Source organism: Choloepus didactylus, chromosome 14 (genome assembly GCF_015220235.1).
Source record: "Choloepus didactylus isolate mChoDid1 chromosome 14, mChoDid1.pri, whole genome shotgun sequence".
NCBI classification, from domain to species: Eukaryota; Metazoa; Chordata; class Mammalia; order Pilosa; family Megalonychidae; genus Choloepus; species Choloepus didactylus.
The window spans coordinates 46,430,134-46,452,685 of record NC_051320.1 but is presented as its reverse complement, the minus strand read 5'-3'; the positions used below and the strand labels follow the sequence as shown (position 1 = coordinate 46,452,685).

The 22,552-nt window shown below is 34.5% G+C and overlaps 1 protein-coding gene across 4 annotated transcripts in view; it reads left to right on the top strand.

Annotated features, from left to right (window-relative positions):
• The window catches only part of PIP4P2 (phosphatidylinositol-4,5-bisphosphate 4-phosphatase 2), a 115,205-nt gene extending 99,897 nt beyond the window's left edge, over positions 1-15,308 (top strand). For all 4 annotated transcript variants that reach the window (XM_037802968.1, XM_037802967.1, XM_037802966.1 and 1 more), the window contains 2 exons: positions 13,085-13,175; positions 13,738-15,308. In XM_037802968.1, the coding sequence (XP_037658896.1) occupies positions 13,085-13,175; positions 13,738-13,881 (235 nt within the window). In that variant the 3' untranslated portion in view covers positions 13,882-15,308. The remainder of the gene's footprint in view (positions 1-13,084; positions 13,176-13,737) is intronic.
• The last annotated feature ends 7,244 nt before the right edge of the window (positions 15,309-22,552 follow it).

The following is a 22,552-nucleotide window of genomic DNA, read 5'->3' as shown; positions in this document are numbered from 1 at the left end:
AAAAAAATAACAAAATAAATAACAAAAGAACAATATTTTGATTAAAGAAATGTTATGGCATCTCTTTCCCAAGATTCCTTCCATGTCTGTAATTTGCTAGGAGGACTCATAAGACACTGATATAGTTGTACTCACTTCTGTGATTTATGACTGCAAAGGAAACAAAGCACTATCAGCAAAGGGAAAAGGTTTATGGGATGAAGTCTAGCGGAAGCCAGGCTAAAGTTTGCAAGGTTGTTCCTCTCCCAGTGGAGTCACACAGGACATGCTTCATTCCCTCAGCCATGAGCATATCACCGTAAGTGAAATGTCATCCTCCAGGGAAGCTTATTAGAGACTCACTGCCCAAGGTTTCTATTGGAGGCTGGTCACATAGGCACCTCAGGCCTCACACATACCAAAATTCCAGACCTCCGGAAGGAAAGCAGGTTAGGTATAAACCATATTGTTTGAACAAATAGTTTAGGCACATTGAGCCACTCTTATCAGTTAGAGAATGTTGGGAACCATCCTGAAATCTAAATTCCCAGATTCCAGCCAAGGGCCAACCTTGCAATCAGGACTTTCTAATGATAGCGGTCTCAGCCCTGACATACTAAATCTTTTCTGCTCACATCTACTTTAATAATAAAAATTTAAATTAAAAAAATTATCATTCTCCATTTATATGTGTATAACTTAAGCAAAAAGAAATTTAACTGAAATGTTTGACAAGTCAGTTTTTAAAACTGAAAATGTGGGATCATACTTAACTCGTCTAGCATAATATAAATACCGTTTTGATGGTAGAGAAATCCCAAGAATGGTTTCTAGGAGAAAAGAATTTTAAAATGTCTGAAAAGTGGAGTATATGTAACAATGTGTCTCTGTTTACCTCTACTGGACCTGATTCCAATTAAATATAACCCTGTGAGTATAATTTCTTTACAGCATATTATTAGCTTGAAAGGCAGAAATATTTCCTTTTTTATTTGTAAAATTAATTATTCAAATTGTTATCTTTATTGGATCTAGTAGAAGTCTGTACATGGAGAAAAATGGGGACAACCCCAAAAAGTATGTAGATAAATATACATTTGAGGGATGATTGTGTGTGTGTGTGTGTGTGAATGATAAATATTTCTGTGTATTAATCTGTTTCACAAAAGTGAACAAAATTAAATTGTATATGTATTCACCAAGAATATTAAGTTGGTTAAAAATAACTCTTTTAGCATTTAAAAAGCAGGGACTCCTGATTATCAGCTGTGTGCTACGCATGGTGATAATTACTTTATACACACACATATATACACACTATACTCTTTACTACAACCCTGGAATGTAGGGATTATCCTCATCATTTTACTGATGAGGAACTGTTAGAGAGGATTAGGATTTTGCTTAAGTGGTTTGCTTGGTTAATTGTTTCAGAACAATGGAAACAATTTTGCTAATAAGAATTATGGAATGTCTAGATTTTCTGCAATTTGTTAAAACATCACAAGATAGTGTGTTAATGTAAAGAATTTGCATTGGTTACTCAGAGAAAACGTACATGGAAATTCACAGGGAATTAATCAGCTTAAACATCATTTTAAGATGAATGCTTATAGAATTGGAATCATATGCTAAACGTGGGAGTCCTCGGAGCCTTTGTTAGTTGAGCAAAGATGTTTTAATCACATGAAGACTCATGGCTGGTATCTAGGTTTCTTTTCCTTTTGAATATCTTTCTTCATAATAAAATGAGGGTTATGTGTTGAAGTAAGATTCTGAGACAATTTTATTTCTTGAAGCAGAAATATCAAATATGCTAAGATTATTTTTGTCACAGGAGTTACTAAATCGTTACTGTGAAGTAGCCTGTCATGTGCTTATCTCAGAAAACACATGGGGGAAGCTCCCCTAAGGGCTCCAAAGATTGACTAAGAAGCATTTCCTCAAATCACTGTTTCTTACTCATGTGGTAGCTGGGGCTATTGTAGCTGAAAGTGAAGGAATACATTTCCATGCAAATGTTATAATGGGCCTAAGACTAGTAGAGAAGTCGATTTAATCCACAATAATTATTAAGTATCATTTCTTCTACATCACTGATGTATTCCTTTGTGGCTCACCTTCCATCATTTTAAGTGAGAGCAGACACACTCTCAAGTGTTATCTCCCTCCCCTTTTTTTTTTTTTTTTTGGCTGTCTAGTGCTATCTTTTATAATTATTCATTAATTCATCAAACAATCCTGTGCTGGTACACGGTGCTAGAAATGAAGCATACAATCTTGCCTTCAAGGAACTTTGTCTTTTGGGCATAGGGAAGAAAATAGCTAATTACAATAAAGTTTAAGTGCTTTGATAGAGGTATACCTGAAGAGCCCCTAATCCCGATTGTGGAGAAGTCAGAGATCCGAGACGGCTTCCAGGAGGGAGTGATACATGAACTAAATTATGAAAGATGGGTGGGAATTATGTGAAAAAGAGGGATGAGTGGGTTCCTTATAGAAGGAGCAGCTGTGCCAAAGGTACCAAGGAACAGAGCATAAATGTGCTACTAAGGAAATGGAATAGATAGGATTGAATGTGAAAGGATGAGAGAAAGATCAGGGCCAAGGATGATTTGGGTATCTAGATGAGAGGATGTGGAACCATTCACTAAGATAGGGAATGCAGGATCTAGAAGAAATGTGTCTGTCAGAGAGACGATAAATTCAACTGAACATGTTATATGTGGAAAGATTGCTAGTTTTGCTGGATTGGCTGTCTTTGTCCCTTGAAATTCAGCTCCAACTATCTGCATTTCAAATGTCCAACCTTAAATCAACATAGCCATGTGCTTCTCCTTACCTTTTCCAAAATAGCTGAGAGCTAGAAGAATCTAAGTTGATTAGTTCTTTACAAATGTTTAGCCTTACACTTAGGCCAAATCCTTGGTGCTGCTTGAAATTCGTTTTTAAAGTGTCCCCCTTCGTTTCCCAAAGCAGTTATCCCCAGATCTTTTCTGCACCTCTTAAAGCTTCCACCCCTCCATACTCCTGTCTCAGTTTTCAGCAGATGAGTTGCCTCTCATCTTTCTAAGATGATTGAGGCTATCTTTGAATTAGGTCTACTTCACACTCCACCTAGAAACCTGTCTTTATTTTCATTTCATTTCTTCTTCTTAGAGTTATATAGGTTTGTTTTCAAGGCTAATGCTGTCATTTGATCACAGCACCCACTTCTTCTGGAGTAAAATGCAATGTTGTCAGTACCGCCTAGGCCACTGAATTTGCTTTTGCTGAATTCACATCCTGATTGCAAATACCAATTGATCTGTTTGGTCCTCATACTCCTTGTTTCCAGGTAGCATTTGGTACTGTTAGTCGTCCCATTTTTCCCTTAAAATTTGCTCTTTTATTGGTCTCCAGACATCACTTTCTATAGTTCTGGTGAATAGATTAGTATTTGGCACATAGTATACAGTCAATAATTTTATATAAAAAGAACTAAAGTCCTGGAGAAGGTAATTTTTATCCACATAAAATATTTAAAATAAAAAGTGCTTTATAAGAAAAGGTGTTCTTTATAAATACATCATCTGTCATGTCACAATCTGATATTGTTGTGGCATTCCCCTTCTCATTCCTATAGAATTAAAAACAACTTAATGTGCATGCAAGGGCCATCATAACCTGGCTTAAGCCTTATTTGTTTCTTTCCAGCTGTGCTAATTACATTCCTTAATTACTACTTAACTACAGAAACCATCTCTGATAGAAAGGTTATTCTACTGTTTGTTTCTTGGACAAAATTATTTTTCCATATCTGAACAATGCCTACTGTTATCAACTAATGTGTTTTACTCCCCCATTTTTTCAAATCTTACCCTTCTCTTTAACCCCTACCTAATAAAACCTTCCCCGGCTACCTTATCTGGAAATTGTACTGTAAATAACAATTCTTGGCACCTTCGTCCCTTCTAAATTTCTGGAGCACTAGCTACACCAGAGTTTCCCAGGTGTCTCTCATAATCCTAGTATTTCATAGGATATTCATTGTTGTGAAGGGGAAGGTGAATAATTTGAAAGTGAATAGTTAAATGTGTGGGAAACATTGCATAATCTTTTCCTCTTGGAGAATCACTGACTGCATTTTTTGTATATTAAAAGTTCTTGACTTTCACATCTAACAATATGGAAGATCCGTTGACTATACCACACACCCCTTTCAATGCATAACTCAGCTCAAATGAAAGTTAAGAAAACCCTCAGGAGTGAAAATTGAAGAGGAAATGACAACCAGAGCTGTCCTGAGGTTGTTTGCTGGGACCTAGAGCCTTGAGTTTTCAGTGTTCAGGTGAAGAATGAGAGAGAAGACCTTGGTCATGCAGAAAGTGAAGAGTTGGAATAAAGCCTCCCTCCTCACCCCCAATGAAGTCCCATTAAAAGAACAGATCAGGGAAAATGAAAATCCACCAGAGATTTCAAAGTGGAGTGTGGGGAGGTCTCTGCTGAGAATTTGTAAGAACAGTGAGTTTGAGATTTGTATTTACATCATCTGTATGATCAAAGAAAACCCAGCTCCAGGAATTAAAGTGGTTTAGAGTTGATATCGCTCTAGGAAACCTGGGGAAAGCAAATGAAAATTCTTTGTGGATAATGGTACCCCTAAACCATGGCTGCTAGAATTTCTTAGATTAAGATCTGCCAAAATAAATTATCAATGAAAATAACCAACTACTTGAGGAAACAAGATACCATGGGAAGGTTTTGGCATTGTTACAAATATTAGAATTAGACTCACAATTAGAATTATTAGATACAGTATCTTAAAACCATGTCTAAAATGTTTTAAAAAATAAAAAGTAAGAGACTGCTAAAAAATGACCAGACACACACAACTTGTACACCAATGTTCATAAGTTTATTCTTAATAACCAGAAACTTGAAACAACTCAGATGTCCTTCAATGGATGAATGGTTAAACAAACTGTGTACATCCATACCATGTATACTACACAGCAATAAAAAGACATCTTGACTGTGGTGGTAGATACATGAACCTATATGTGTGATAAAATCATGTAGAATTGAATACACATATCCACACCCAGAGAGTACAAGTAAAACAGGAAATCCGAATAAAATCAGCAGATTATATGAATGTCAGTTTCCTTGTTGTGATATTGTTCTATAGTTTTGCAAGGCATTACCACTGAGAGAAATTGGGTAAAAGATATGTGAGCTTCTCTATTTTTTCTTACAACTGCAGTGAATCTACAATTATCTCAAAATAATAATAATAATAAACAAAAAAGACCAGGCAGATAGAAAAAGGAACAATAGAATATCTAGAAATGAAAAATTATAGAAATGAAAGTGCAGTGGAATGAAGCTCATGAATAAATGTGTGGATTGGAAGATAGAGGTAAGTGAGTTACCCAGAATTCATCATAGAAAGACAAAGATGAAAGTTAAGATTAAGAACTAGAGAAGAATGGCTGACCTATTCCAGGGTTGAAGGAGTGTCTTCAACCACTGAGGCTGATCTCCCTAAACTATCAAGGTTATCCAGGGATGTTTTGGTTATTTGGAACTGTTGTTCTCAAATATTTGACATCTAAAATCCTTGGCATTGTAGATGATGACTGTCCCTTAAAAATATCCCATAGAAGAGCCTTGATCTTTACCTCACATCTGCTGGCTGTTTCTTGACTCCTCGAATGACCTTAGCCTTCAGCTGATGAAGATGGCAGATGTTGCCAGCCTCATTCCTGAATGATATGTGGAGCATGCCCCACCTTCAGTTGGATTTTATAAGAAATGGAAATTGAAATGTTCTCATATAGACTGTGGTGATGAATGCATAACTATGTGATTATACTGGGAGCCACTGATGATTCACCTATGATGGTTTGTATGGTATGTGAATAAAGTTGTTTAAAAAATAGAAAGATAAAGCTCTGGAGAAACTGTGGAGATAGAGAGATAGCCTTTCACCATTGGTAAGAAGTAGAATGGTGCAGCCCCTCTGGAAGACAGTGTGGTGGTTCCAAAGTAGGTTGGGTGTGAGGCTGCCATATGATCCTGCAGCCCCATTGTGTGGTATATATTTGGAGAACTGAAAGCAGGGACAAAAATGGACATTTAGACACTGATGTTTATGGTGACAGTATTCATGATTTGCAACAGATGGAGGTGGCCTAATGGTACATCAGTGGATGAACAGAGGGACAAACTGGTTTATACCTACAATGGAATATTGGGCAGCTGCAAGATGGGCTGAAGGCATGAGGCATGCAACTAGGTGAATAAATATTGAGGACCTTATGTTGAGTGAAATAAACCAAAAACAAAGGCACAAATATTGTAAGGTCTCATTAATAAAACTATAAAGAACAAACGCTGAGAAGTGAATTAGAGAGCATAAGTTATCTAGGGATAGAATGGGGGCAAGGATTTGGCAATTGTATTAGTTAGGGTTCTTTAGGGAAACTGAACCAACAGGAGATATCTGTAAATATGAGATTTTATAAAGGTGTCTCACATAACTGTGGGGATGCACAAGTCCAAATTCCATAGGACAGGATGCATGAGTCCAAATTCCATAGCGCAGGCAGTGAGCTGGTAACTCTGATGAAGGTCTTCAATGAACTCCCCAGGAGAGGTTGTCTGGCTGAAGAAGAAATGAAAGTTCTTGCTCTCCTCCCTTAAATGTCTTCAACTGATTGTCTTAAATCCAGCTGATTGAATTCTCTCACTGTGGAAGACACTCACATTTAATGATGATTTAGTAAACCAGGCTTCTAGCTTATTAACCAGCCACAAATGTCCTTAAAGTAATGGTTAGGCCAGTGCTTGCTTGACCAGATACGGGCACCATCACCTGGCCAAGCTGACACATGAACCTAACCATCACAGCAATCAATGATTAAGGTGTATGGAATGTTCTTTAAGGTTTATTGTAAAGGTTCCTATACTGTAAACTCTTAATAGCAGTCACATCTATTCCTGTGTTTCAACTGTAATGTATAAAATCTGAGATGCTCTGCTCTTTTGTGTATAACCGTAGTTACCTGGAAATTTGGGTATCTGTGGGATACCTGAGACTTAGTGTTAGAGTTCAGCAGCTCTGTAAGTCAGTATTACTACATACAGCAACTGTTAAAAAAGCTAAAAAAGATCAGACTACAGTTAGAGATACGAATGAAACAAATTTGGTAAGGACTAAGGTAAATTAGAATACAGGATGATATCAACTGCATTTTAAAGCTCCAACTTCTGTGTGAGACCAAAGGAAAAGAGATTTACTTTGTAAAAAATTTATATTTTCTGTTGCACACTATCTAATTTAACCTGTCTGGTCAGTTTTTTAAAATGGCATAATTACATGGACCTTAGAATAGGGAATGAGTTCTTGTTATTCTTTACAGGCTAATGTACTACCCAAATAACATCCCAGAATATTTTGGGCAGAAAATTAATAAGTATTTGCAAAGTCCCCTTGTGGGACTTGAGGAAAATGTGGAAACATTAAACTTCCCCACCTGGGGAATTCCTGCTATTCTGTTAAGCAATAGGGGCTCCCAATTTAATAAGCCAAACCCTCAATCTAGAGGCTTGCCCTTGTGATACTTATCTCTCCAATGGCAAAGCAAAGTCTACTTATAACTATGCCTAAGAGTCACCCTCAGAAAACATCTTTTGTTGCTCAGATGTGGCCTGTATCTCTAAACCAACTCTGCACATTAACACACTACCCTCCTCCCCTACATGGGACAAGACTCCCAAGGGTATAAGTCTTCCTGGCAATGTGGGACATGACTCCCAGGAATGAGCCAGGCCTGGCATCATGGGATTAAGTATGCTTTCTTGAACAAAAGGGGGAATAGAAATGTAACAAAATAAAATTTCAGTAACTAAGAGATTTCAAATAGGGTTGAGAGGTCATTCTGGAGGTTATTCTTATGCGTTATATAGACACCACCTTTTAGTTTCAAGTGTATTAGAATAGCTAGAAAGAAATACTTGAAACTGTTGAATTGTAATGCAGTAGCCTTGATTCTCGATTATTTTATAACTATATGGCTTTTACCATGTGATGCTGTGATTGTGAAAATCTTTTGACTAACACTCTCTGGATCCAGTGTATGGGCAGATGGGTAATAAAATGAAGACTATATTTTTTATTGGGGATAAGGAGTATGGGGGTAAAGAGGATAAGGAGTATGGGATATTTTGAGTTTTTTTCTTTTTAATATTTTTATTTTTATTATTTTTTTGGGGAGTAATGAAAGTGTTCTAAAATTGATTGTGGTGGTGAATACTCAACTATAATGACTGTGAGCCATTGATTGTATACTTTGGATGGATTATATGGTGTGTGACTATATCTCAATAAAAGTGCATTTAGGAAAAAGATTAAGAGGATATATTTGTCAGATCATATATATCTGTTTTAGAAGAAAAAAGTAGAGAGTGGGAAAGGGACATTTTGAAACAATAATCTCTAAGGATTTTCTAAGGCCTATGAAAGATATGAACCCTCATATTAAAAATAAACAATGAAATCTAAGAAGAATAAATATATGTCATGTGAAATTACAGAAAACCAAAGAGAAATAGAAGATATTAAAAGTAAAGAGAGAAAAGAGCTTTTCAACATGGAAAAGATTACAATTGTGCTAGCAAACATCTCAGTGGCAACAATAGAGACCAGAAAACAAGTTTTAAAATATTTCAGAGTGCTAAAAGAAAATTAACAGTCAACCTGATACTCCAGACCTATCTAAACATCATAGAATAATGAAGGCAAAATAAAGATATTTTTAACAAAAAGAATAATAAACTGAATGATTACCATTCTGCTACCCTCATTAAAGAAACTGCTGAAAGTTGAACTTCAGGAGAAAAATATCCCAGAATAAAGTTCTGCAGTGAAGAAGAAAAGGTAAACTAAGAAATTGTAGGCATTCAAATGCTACCTGTATAAAATAGCAACAGTAGTAACAATGATATTAATACTAACAGATCTCGAGAATACAAAAATACAATCAAACCGAAATATTGGAGAGCAGTGACATGTCAGATGGAGGCTGGATATTTGGAGTTAAAGGTTTCTAAGACCTTGTATTTACTGGGAAGGAAGATTTACTAAGTGATTTTAATTTTAAAAATGTATATATGTTAAAATTTTAAGTGCAACTTTAAATGAACGGAAATAAATTGTAAAATTTTCAAAATAGTAGATGGAAAATGAAATAAAAGAATCACAGTCAATCCAAAAGAAGTCAGGAGAAGAGGGGAAAAAAAGCATAGAAAACTCAGAAACAATGGAAAGCCAAAATAAGATGACAGAAATAATCCATATACAATGTAACAGTTCTCGGAATACGTCTATTTAGACTAAACTTGCCTATAAAACTTGCCAGAAACGACCAGACTACATTTAAGAATACCTATATGAAATTTACAAAAGAAACCCAAAATATGAAGACATGGAAAGAATGAAAGTAAATGATGGAAAAAGATATAGCCATGCAAACGTTAACCAAAAGAAAAGATAGCAGGCAAACACTAACCAAGATTAATATAATAATATTAATTGCAGTTATAATGACTGAGACTGCTGTTCTCTTACTCCTTTTAGCAGTGGAGCCCTCCGAGTTTTACTGGTCACTCCAGAGCTGGAGACTGTGTTTCCTAGCCTCTATTGCAGAGTTGTTGCCATGTGTCTAAATACAACTTCTTGATGCTTTCCTTAAAGACAAAATTGCTTGTCTTGGTTTCCTTGTCCCTCTTCCAATTCGCTGGAAAGGACAACTGCAGCAGTAGCATTGTACCTGTTAAGTCTGGCCCTGCAGCACTGTATACAAACCTTAGGCTGCACATTTACTTTTGAATACTTACATGTGACAGAAGTAATCTTTTTTTAAGTTACCATATTTTGGTTTTCTCTGTGTAGCATTTTAGCAGGTACCCTATCTCATACTCTTTAGGGTAAAGATTTTTTATTATGGTCATTTCATCAGGAATATAAAACAATTTTGAACTTGTATGCACCAAATATTATAACTTCAAAATATATAACATAAAAATTGGCTATTGCAAGGCCTATGGCCATAAATACATAAAGCATTAATACTTTTAGAAGAAAAGGTAGAAAAATATTTTTTTGACTTAGAAGTAGGAAAGAATTTCCTAGACAAGGCATAAAAAAGAACAAACCTTGAGGAAACGACTGATAATTTTGACTATATTAGAATTACATTACATTTATTTCATTAGCAAAAACTATGTCAAAAGATTTAGTAGAATTAATTTAAAAATTACACAGACTAGAAGAAGATATATGAAGTATACATAAGTATCTGAATTAGTATCCAGATTGTATAAACCTCACCTATGCATCGATATGAAAAAGACAATCCAAAACAAAGGGGCAATAGAAATGAATAAGCAGTTAATATTAAAGGAAACCAATAGCCATCTAACATTTAAAAGCTGTTCAAACTTGCTGGAATTCAGGAACACATATATTAAAATTACCATGAAATACCACTCACACCCATCAAATTGTCCAAAATTAGAAGAATACCAAGTGTTGATGAGGATATGAGTGGAGTAATAGAAGCCCTCTTATTATGTTGGTAGGAAATTTAGCAATTTACTAAAGTTGAAGATGTTTGTACAACACAATCTAGTAATTCTATTCCTTGGATATATATATATATGGAATCATATACAAGAGTGTTCAAAGCAGCATTGTTATAATAGAAAAAAATTAGGGACAAAAGAAACTTTGAATGTATATCAACAGGGAGAATGAGTAAACTGGCATATTCAGGTAGTGGAACAAAGTTTTGAAAATGAATGAATTAGATCTCCACATATCAATAGGGAAGAGGTTCAGTAGATATTGGGAAAATAGAAAAAAGCATATAGCTTGACACATAAGTATAAAAAGTTTTTAAATGAAGAGAAATTAACATGATATAAAATTAATCATTTTAAAGTGAACAATTCAGTGGCAAATCGTTTAGTACATTTACAATATTATGCAACTGTCGCCTCTATCTAGCTCTAAAACATTTTCGTCATCCCCAAAGGAGACCCTGTACTAATTAAGCAGTTACTCCTTTTTCCTCCCACCCCCAGACCTTGTCAACTACTTATCTGCTTTCTGCTCTATGGGTTAATCTATTCTGGATATTTCATGTCAATCGGATCATATAATATGTGAGCTTTTGTGTCTGGCTCTTTTCAGACACAATTTTTAGGTTTATTCAAACTGTAGCATGTATCAGTACTCATTTCTTTTATGACCAAATGATACTCTGTTGTACAGGTGTACCACATTTTGTTAACTCATTTCATCTACTAATGGATGGCTGTTGTTAATAGGACTTACAAACATTTGTGTACAAGTGTTTGTGTGGACATATGCTTTATTTCTATTGGGTATATGCTTAGGAGTGCCATTGTTGGGTCATTTGGTAATTTTATGTTTAACATTTTAAGGAACTGCCAGCTGTTTTCCATAGCTGTTTAACTATTTTATATTCCCACAAGCCACAGGCAAGTGTTCCACGTTCTCCACATCCTAGTCAACACTTGTTATTTTCCACTTTTCTTATTATATCCATTCTAGTGAGTATGAAGTTGTATCTCATTGTAGTTTTGATTTCCATTTCCCCAGTGATTAATGATGTTGAGCAACATTTCATGTACTGGTTTACCCTGTGTTTATCTTCTTTGGAGAACTGTCTGCAAAAACCCTTTGCCCATTATTTAGTTGGGTAGTCTTTTTGTTGTTGAGTTTGAGTTATTTATATGTTCTGGATACTAGACTCTTACCAGCAATATGGTTTGCAAATATTTTCTCCCTTTCTTTAGATTGTCTTTTCACTTTCTTGATAGTGTTCTTTGATGGGAAAACTTTTTAATTTTGATGAAGTCCAATTTATCTTTTTGTTACTTGTGACATACAAAGTTTTAACACTTGCAAAACAATACATTTCTTGAGCAATTACTAGGTGCCAGGATGATCTTGACACTGGGTCAAGATTAAGATACTTTACAAAGGTAAAGATTAAGATACTTCATTATGTCATTCACATTCACTAAGAAACACAGTGCCTAGCATATGATATGTGTAAATAAAAATATGTATGATACAGCTGAGAAGAAAGTGCTAATTTGGCTGTTTAATCTTTGCTATGCTTGTATCATTTTGAAAATTACCAAAATTAGAAATTGAGAGAGTGAAGCACTATTGGATTTGGAATTTCAAATTTCAGTTGAGAAGTGGTAGAAATATATTTTTATGAATTTCTTGGAGGCTTTTTGGCAGTATGTATTAGAAGACTTTAAACAGTTTAATACTTTTAACTTCATAATGCTAACTCGAGGAATTTACATTGAGACCATGAAAAATAAGCACAATACTTTTAAATGATATTTATCTGACATTATTTATAATATTTATAACATATATAACATTTATAAAAACAAAAACACTTTAAGTGTCTAATAGTAGGGAATTGGTTAAACTATGTTATTATAGTCATCCATTGGAATTTCAGTTTCAGTATACTTACTGGCATAGGAAAATGTTTATAATATATTGGTAAATTAAGAAAAAAACGAAGGGAAATGTGCCAAAATGTTGAGTGACTATGTTATGTTAGTGAGATTGTAGATTATGTTCCTTTTCCTCTTTTACTTTATTTTACATATTTTCTACATAAAACATTAACAGTTTATTAATTGTTATAACCAGAAAAAATTCAAATGCTATTTGCAAGATAGCACCGATTTTCCATTCTGTAATAGGTTTGTTTGGAAATAGTATTTTATCTTGGAAGATCATTAGAGACCACAGTGGTTGTGGGTATTGTGAATGACCAAGGTGTGAACTTTGTTTAAAACCACAATAATATATCACAGATTCACCATTTTTTATTTTGGTCACTCACTAGAAATGGCAATTTTTATACATATTGTTGTATATAAAGTTGAAGAAACAAATAAAAGTATATAAAATAATGTTGCTAAAGCCATAGATGAGGCTCACAAAGATAAAGAGTATTCATGTAAATATTTAATGTTCTTTGCTCTCATGAATTTGCAGTTCTTCAGTGGGTAGTGCACTTCCACGAAGACGCTGCTGTGCATACGTTACCATTGGAATGATTTGTATTTTCATTGGTGTTGGATTAACTGTGAGTATTATGTTACCATTAAAATTCTTTCCTCTCAGCTTTATCTCCATGGTAAATAGTGAGGCCTGGGACAACTGGGATGATCCCTGAAGAGACTGCATGCCAGGCCAGGTACTTCTGAAGGACTGTGGGCAATCTGAAGCCCCCTGAATGGTCCTGTTTTCAATGGCGCTTGCCCATCCTGGTGAAATGGTGTCCTTGGACCCCTCTTAAGGTCCTCAGTATTGGGAACTTTGACATCTATTTAACAAAAGACCATTTCTTTTTGTTTGGTGCCGGAACCAGTTTTAAATTCCAGATTAAATTACTTTTAGAGATAACATTTTTAGTGGACTTGTTTATATCATAAAATTCATAGTTAATATAAGTAGCGACATTGTCTTATTAAATTGTACTCTGTCAGTAGAGTCAGCAGATATACCCACTCATATTTTATAGTAATTTTGTGACTTCAGTCTGGGGATGCATTTCATAAAAATCATATGTAAGCCAGCACAAATTCTCTAGATGGATATTTTCTTCAAGTTTCTAACCTTTGGTTTTATATTGCTTTTTATTTTAGGTTGGGACCCAAGATTTTGCCAGGCGATTTCATGCAACCTATGTTTCTTGGGCAGTTGCTTACTTCTTAGGTTTGATCTGCCTTATCCGAGCCTGTTACTGGGGAGCTATAAGAGTCAGTTACCCAGAACACAGTTTTGCATAAGCTTTCTTATGATCGAGTGATATAGGTGAGAGAGTCCAGAAGTTCTTGATAAGATACTCTGGACATCTTGAAAATCATTTATCCTAATGGAGTCCATTCTCATTTATGTATATTAGTTTAAAGACTTTGAGAGTCTTTTATGAACAGTTGTTCATTGCACTACATTATATGCAAATAGTTTGTTTTGCTGCTAGGTTTTCAAACTCTGAATAATAAAGCTTGTGTTTTCATGTTCTTTTATATCTTTTGGAGGTATTTTTGGATTTGTCCCCCACATTGCATATAACTCACCCTTTCATTATTTTTTAATCAGTTGTTCCATTACTTGGTGATCTGTGAGTATTCTCAAGAAGTGTTCATAAATGTTTCTATAATAGCTTCACATTTGTACTCACATTCTAATTAAAAAGAATCAAAATTGCTTGCTTTAAAATTTAAGCAATATGCTTTTTGCTTGAACTGCTTACTGTAACTTTAACCTAAGCTCATAGTGACCTTATTCAGGAAAAAAAAATTTGAGTGTACCCTCAAAGACTTGAAACTGTTGTTAGAAAAAAACCATTTCTAGACACTGTATGCTTGTTTTTTGTTGTTTGTAGAGAGATACAATATTTTGGTAGTAATTTAAAATACAAGAATGAAAATATTTATTTGTCCACAGTTGGAGATAATATTGGATAAATGTCTTTTCTCAAAGACCACAGGACTTTTTGTCTTTCACTTTTGTCTGTATTATTTACCAATTATAAAAGTTCTGCTCTGGATTTATGGAATTTAATGTTAATCACTCTATGTATTCCTTTATAGAACCTGGAGGAGGCATTTCATATAACATATTTTATAATACTTGGCCATTTAAACAAAGATACATTTGCATTGGGTTGTCCTCTTTCTCATTAGATCATGGTAAATTTTTCTTATTGGGATAATTATGTACTACTTATATGTGCAGGGGGCTTGTGACATTTTACATTAGCTAAAATATTGAGATAAGAGATGGTTACTCTTACCATTCTTTTCAAATATAGCTGGTCAGATAATTACCCAATTACTCAAGAAAAAAGATCAAAAACAAAAAAAAACCTACTTTTCTAAGAATTCACTAGGATTTAAGGAATCAGCTCTTACACTGCCCATCTCTACTGTTTTGAAAAAGAAATTGCTTAATTGAAACATAGTATTCTAAAGTCTTTAATGTCGTAGAATTAGGTAGTGAAATGATCTGAGTAAATTAATTGACTATTCCAGGGATAAGAATATTATTTTAAGTTATTTATGTTCTTATTAGAATAAAAATGTACTCATCAGATTGTTTCAAGAAAAATAAATGTAAACTTCAAAGAATAAATGATAAATGTATAAATGCAGTAGCTCAGGATTATATGTACCCTTGAGATAAGCTAATAAAGGTTAGTGTTCAAAATTTACCTTGTCCTATTCTATTTTTAATAAATAAAATGTCATTTTCAAAATTGCCTTGAGATCTTAATCTAAAGGTGTTTTCATCTTTAAGAACATATATGATGTTCCTTTATATAATAGTCACTTATCTTTTTCCTAGTATTTTCATGGTTTTATTTGTCAAATATAGATTTTTCATCAACTTGAAATATTCTTGATGTTAGGTATGAAATAAAAATATATCTCTTTTCTTAATAGTTAACTAGTTGTAGCACCATTCTGTATTGAATAATCCATTCTTTCCTCATTGATTTGAAATTCCACATTATATTATAAGCCATGTGATCATATTCCTTCTGGAATATAATTTCTGAGAGCTGGAATCTTGATGATCTTGTTTACTTCTTTATCTTTAGCATTTAGAACAGTGCCTGCAGCATAAATGCTGAATAGATATTTGTTGCATGAATGAATAAATGATTAAATTGATATGTTAAGTTCCAATCTATACTTCAATCTGAACTTGATAATTTTGTTCCGGGATGCATAGGTAAATATTTATACAAACTTATATAAAAGAAAAACTTTCCAAGTAGAGCCCCAAAGCAGAAATCCCATAGGAAAGGATAATTAGAATGGATAATTAAAACAAAACAAAACAAAACCTTCTGTATGAAAAAAATCATAAGCAAAGTCAAAAGACTGACTGGCAAAGATCTAAGAATATAAGTTAACACAGAGATACAATTTTTCACATGCCGTTGTAAGAAAGAATGAAAAAGAGCAATAATAACTCTGTAAGGTTAGGGATATGGAGAAGTAGGCAGTTGTACACACATACACACACACACATACATTCTTTGACCTACCAATTCTGTCTCTAGGAATATATACCAACAATATTATGGATAAGACAGCAACTTCGTAAAAACAATGATGTTTTTCACCTTTTTGTGTACAATAGGGATTTAAAGCAATCAGTCCAAAAATCCAATGATTAGGGATTTGTGAAATAAATTATGGTCCGTAGTATGCAATAGGCAAACATTAAGAATATTGGGAAATTTCTGTCTATTGAATTGCAAATTTGTTCACAAAATATTGCATGACACGAGATTAAAAATCAAAATGTAAAGTATGAACCAATTTTTGGAAAAAAATTATTGTATGTGTATGTATTGAAAATACTAAGGAAAATTAAACACTCAAATTTTAAAAGTGGTTATCACTGGGTGATGGGAAATAAGTGATTTTTATTTTCTTTTTGAACTAGATTAACAATTGGAAAGTTGAAGTTTTGCTCTTGATAAATAGATAAGAATGGTGTGTACCGATCATATCAATATTTGTTAGATTTTCATTTAGATTCTTGAAGAGTTTTAAAATAAGTTTACTAAATTTAGAACCAATCAATTTCATTGATAAGACCTCATGTTTTTTTTAAACTTTATTTTGAAATACTTTCAAACTTACAGGACAGTTACAAAAATAATACAAATCCTGTACAGAGAACAAACTATCCCTACCAGAAACCTAGATCCACCAATTTTAACATTTTGTCACATTTTCTACATTAATCTATCTATCTATCTATCTATCTATCTATCTAATCTATCTATCTTTATATCAATCTTCTATCTATCAATCCATTTTCTGGATTTGAAGTGTAGGTTCTATACATCGTGCTCCTTGAACACTTAATATTACCAGGTACATTTCCTAAGAACAAGGACATTCACTTATGTAACCATCTTAAGTGCAGTTATCAAGTTCAAAAAATTAAACAACTATATTAACTCTGTATTCTAACTTTCTCATATGTCCTTTTGAGCCTGTTTTCCTCCCTTGTTAGATCCCATCCAGGATCATGTATTGCCTTTAATTGCCATTGTCTCTTTAGTTGCTTGTTTTGCTTTTATTGTGGGAACTTATATACAACATAAACTTTCCCACCTTAACAACTCCCAATCATACCATTTAGTGGGGTTAATCACGTTCAGTATGTGCTGTACCCCCACCACCTTCTCTTACTAAAACTTTGCCATCTCCCAAACAGAAATCCTACACCCATTTTGTATTAACTCCTCATTTCCCCCAGTCCCTGGCCCTGGCAACCTTTACTCTAATTTCTAGTCTCTTAAAGCTGGCATATTTTCAATATTTTCTTTATAGTTACTATTGGGCTTAAATTTAACATCCTAAATTTATGACAATCTTGTTTGCTTTGAAACCAACTTAACTTCAATGGTATACACAAACTGTTTTCCTATACCCCTCTGTCCCCCTGCCTTTATGTAATTCTTGTCACAAATTACATATTTATGCATTATGAGTCCAAACCCACTGATTTATCATTGCATTTATGCATTTGCCTTTTAGATCATGTAAAAAATAAAAAGTGCAGTTAAATACTACTGGTCTTTATATTTACCCATGTCATTACCCTCAATGGAGATCTTTATTTTTTTATGAGCTTTGATCTATTGTCTATTGTCCTTTCTTTTCAACCTGCAGGATTCTCTTTAGCATCAATTATAGGGCCAGTCCAGTGGTGATGAACTCTCCCAACTCTTGTTTATCTGGGAATGTCTTAATATCTTCCTCATTTTTGAAAGACAGTTTTGCCAGATATAAAGTTCTTATTTGGCAATTACTTGCTTTTAGCACTTTAAATATGTCATCTACTGCCCTTTTGCCTCCATTTATTTTGATGAGAAATTGGTATTTAATCTTACTGAGGCTCCCTTGTATGTATGTTGATTCTCTCTTGCAGCTTTCAGAATTCTCTCTTTATCTTTGGTAATCAGTGGTTTGATTACAATATGCTATGGCATGGGTCTATTTGGGTTTATCCTGTTTGGAGTTCATTGAGAATCTTGGATGTGTATATTCATGTCTTTTATTAAATTGGGGAAGTTTACAGACATTATTTCTTTGAATATTTTATCTGCCTCTTCTCTTTTTCTTCTCCTTCTGGGACTCCCAAAATGCATATATTGGTATGCTTGAAGGTGTCTCACAAGTTCCTCAGGCTGTGTTCACTTTTCTTCATTCTTTCTTCTTTCTGCTCCTCAGATTGCATGATTTCAATTGTTTTATCTTCAAGTTCTTCCATTCTTCTGCTCCAATCTACTATTGAACCCCTCTAGGGAATTTTAAAGGTTTCTGTGGTCTTCAGCTGTGTTTGGTTCCTTTTAATAATTTCCATCTCTATATTGATATTCTTTTTATGTTCATCTATCATTTTCCTAATTTCCTTTAGTTCTTTGCCCATGTTTTCCTTTCCTTTAGCTCTTTAAGCATATTTAGATCTTTTTTTTTTTTTAAGTCTTTGTCTGGTATGTTCCAGGTCTAGTCCTTTTCATTTATGGTTTTCGATGCTTTAATCTTCTACTTTGCCTGGGCCATCATTTCCTGTTTCTTTGTATCTTTTCTAATCTTTTGTTGAAGCCTGGACATTTTGATATTTTTATGTGTTGTCACTGGAATTTAGACTTTGAGGTGTCTGTTCCTTAAGATTGTATCCAGCTACGGTTATGACAGAGTTTTCTTTGAATGCCAAGAGCTAACAAAAAGAAGAAGAAGAAGAAATAAAATAAAATACCTTTCCTAAGTCTTTGCAGGTTGACCTGTGCAAATGCTCTCCTTTTGGGCTTATCCCTTTAATGAGTTTAGAGAATAGCTTCAGGACACAGTGTAGGGGCCTCCCTGTCCTTTGTGTCTATGCATCTTGTCATGGGCATACACACTGTGTTAAGCATGTGCCTAGGAATTCCTGTTTCCATGGTTCTGAGTGTCCCCTCTTCCCTAGGAGATTCCTCACCCTCTGCACACTGCACTGTACGTCCTACAGCTAGCAATCCTGGCCCTTAGCACGACTTGACTGCACCCTCACGGCATTCTGTAGGAGGACTCATTGAGCTGCCTTCTACTCAGGGCAAGTTCTGAGATGGTGAGTCCCTCAGGCCACTACCAGAGAGATTGGGCCAGAAATATGTGTTCCCAGTATGTGTATGAGGGCTACTCTGCTCCCTCTGGAACTGGGTCCAGGGATCCACACTGGGAGTACAGGCTGGCTCTGTGCCAAGCTGGTGAGGGTTAGGATAGGGACTAGCCAGGACACCAGGAGATCCTTCTGCTTTTAAGCAGCCTTTATGTTGATTCAGTGATTTTCCTGTTACTGCAGTCCCTTAACAGTTTTCTGGTTATTTGAGAAAGATGTTTCTGCCAGTTCTTGCTGTTTGTTCAGAGCTTTGGGGGGGGGGGGGCGGTGGTGGGGGGTGGAACCTGGTTGCAAATGGAGCCCTCAAGTATCTCCCTCTGCCATCTTGCTCAGGGCAGCACCCTCAAGACTTTATGTTTTAAGTTAACAAATATACACTTATACCTAGTCCCACACAAATCACCACAAATCCTAATTAATGAAATCCATATTTATGAGAGTTGTTACTCAGTTTGCTTAGAGAATGCCTTCCAGGGCCTAGCACAGATTTAGAACCCAGAAATGTTATTTGAAGTATACATCATAGCCATGAATCAGAAAAGGAAACATTTGTTTGTCCCCTCCTAACCAAAGTGATAAAATAATGCCTTAGTTTTAGAAAAGTGGAGGAAAATGGCACCATAAGCAGGTATTCTTGAGTAAGTCATTTGTGGTTGTAACATATAGTAAATCATTTATTGTATGTATATGTCATTTTAGAAAAGAAAGAATCTCATAATTGCAGGTCCTAGCTACTGTTCTATCCTCACAACATGTGTTGTTTAATATGTATAAGAACGCTAAGAGGCAAGTATTTTTGTTAATGTTTTACCAGAAAAAGAGAGGTCCCACTCTCATAGATCAGAAAAGTAGATGTGGGGTAGAACAGGAATTTGCATTCAAAACAAGCATTCCCAAATGTTTCTCATGTAGGTTTTTCCTGGATCATACTCTGAGAAATACTGCTTTACACCATGCTGAAAACTACACACATATGTCCACATCCACTTTCTGCCCTCACATTTTCTTAAAAAGAAAAAGCTTCAATTGTCTTTGAGTAAAAAAATGCCATTTCTTTTGTGTTGTTAGCTTTTGTTTCGTTTTGATGTGACTGTATTTGTGCTCATATCATGGAATTCTGCAATCATTTTCATGATCATGGGCTGCATAGATTTCTATAAAATCTAAATTTGCATTTATTCAACATGTTCACAGTGCCTATACATAGTATATGTAATAAACACCGAATAAAATAAATCCTAGTTTTTTTTGAGCCACCTTATATATGTTAATATTTACTCTCCATGACATAGTTATAATTCTACCATTAGGAGAGGTCAGAGAGGTTAAATAACTAGCTAAAGGTCATTCAGCTTATATGTGACAGAGCCATCTAGAATCAAACCCTATCTCTCTGTCTCCAAAATGTGTCAGCTTTCTATCCAACATGGAACTTTTGTACCTTACTTAACTTTTTTGAAACTAACTTGAAATTTTTTGCCCCCTGCTGTTCATCGTAGCTCATCTGTAGAAAGAAAATTAACAGAAAACGTTTGCCCTGAGTAGTCATTTCACAAAGAATAAAATATTGGGGTTGAAAAAAATCTTTTTTATGAATTTTGTATTCTATTCAATGACATTAATTTTAGAGCATTTCAATTTTTATTCACAACATACTATATGTATATATTTTCTTTTTTATAATTAACTAAAATCATAGGGAGACTGAGTGGGGATATTACATATCAAATATGAAGAAGTAGACATGCAATGAGTTTTAGTTAACTAATATAAAAATTGCTTCATTTTCATTTTCTTGTAATTGCAATATTTATTAAAATGGTTGTTAAATAGCACAAAATGCTAAAATAGACTTATAAAGGCTTTTAAGTTTTAAAATTCATTTTACATGCTCAGTTACACAATTTAAATAAATAAGATGTTCTTTATATTTTAATAAATGTGCATGAGTTTGACTGGAGGTATAATACTAAGGGAAAAGCAGAAAAAGAGAACCTATATTCTTTTGGGGACTGCCCCACAAAATAACTATTTAACGGGTAAGTATTTTTGATCTATTATGAAGGTAACTTTTTCAATTTTGTAAGTGTAACTAAGTCATTTAAAGTAACTACCTAAATGGAAGTGATCACACGCATTGTTCTGACTGAATATTTTAATACCCTGAGTGACCTATGCATAAGTATAGGTACTAATGGTTGGATATGAGAGCTACTGAAAGTTCCCAGTGTTTAGGTAAATTTTTCAGAAACATTTTGCTTCTGTGTTTAATATTTCCACATTAAATATATCATTAACTTAAAAATTGAGTTTTAAATAATCTTGCAGAAAAATGCATTAAATGTTTATTAGTTATTAAGCCTTTTAACAAGAGTAAGTTTAGGAGATTTTGGAGAATTCCTGAGTTTATGTAAGGCCATGTTTTTCGTGATTCTCTTCCTACATACCTGCCTTATCCCTTCCTTTAGAAGTTCCTCTCTACCTACCATCTGCCACCCACAGGTTTCCTTTTACTCCCTCAAGTCAATGCAGACTTCAGCACCTGGACCCCATTCTCACGATGTGTGACGAATTTAAATGTCAGTGTGAATGGTCTATCTAGAACTCTAGTCTGCACTCAGAGTTCTTTGATTCTCTCATCTCGAATGACCTTCCTCTCCATTCCACTTCTGTTATTCACCTCCGCAGCTGCATGCTATGTAGTTCTACACAGAACTGCTCCATCTCTGAACACTTAAACTTCTCAGAAAGGTAACCCACTCTGAACGCATACCTCCTTTATTCTTACAACATCTCACTCTGTACCACTAGTTCTGAATATAAGCTTCAAGACTTCCTGTTTTTTAATTATTCTTTCAATCTATCACCCCCTCCTAAATTTACCAGTGAATCCCGCAACCACGCAGATTAATGACATTACGAATTCCTGATCTTCACGTTTAACTGGCTCTTCAATATTGCTTACCTGTTCAGCCATTTTCTGCAAACCTCCCACAGATGTTGTTTCAAGATTTCAAAGTCCTAAAGCCCCTTACTATACTTTCTGAAGTAGATCCCTTCCTCTTATAGCTTTCTCTTATTTAACCTATTGTGTTTGTTCTTTCCCTGCATCTGCACTCCAGATCCCATTCCCTTGTGCGTCCTCAGGGGACTCAATAGTATATTTTTACTGTTTCTGATATCCATCTGGGTGCCCATTGCTATTTTCACTTCTTATTCTCTTAAATACATGTATTTCTCTCTCTTCATGGCCACTACCTAATTTAC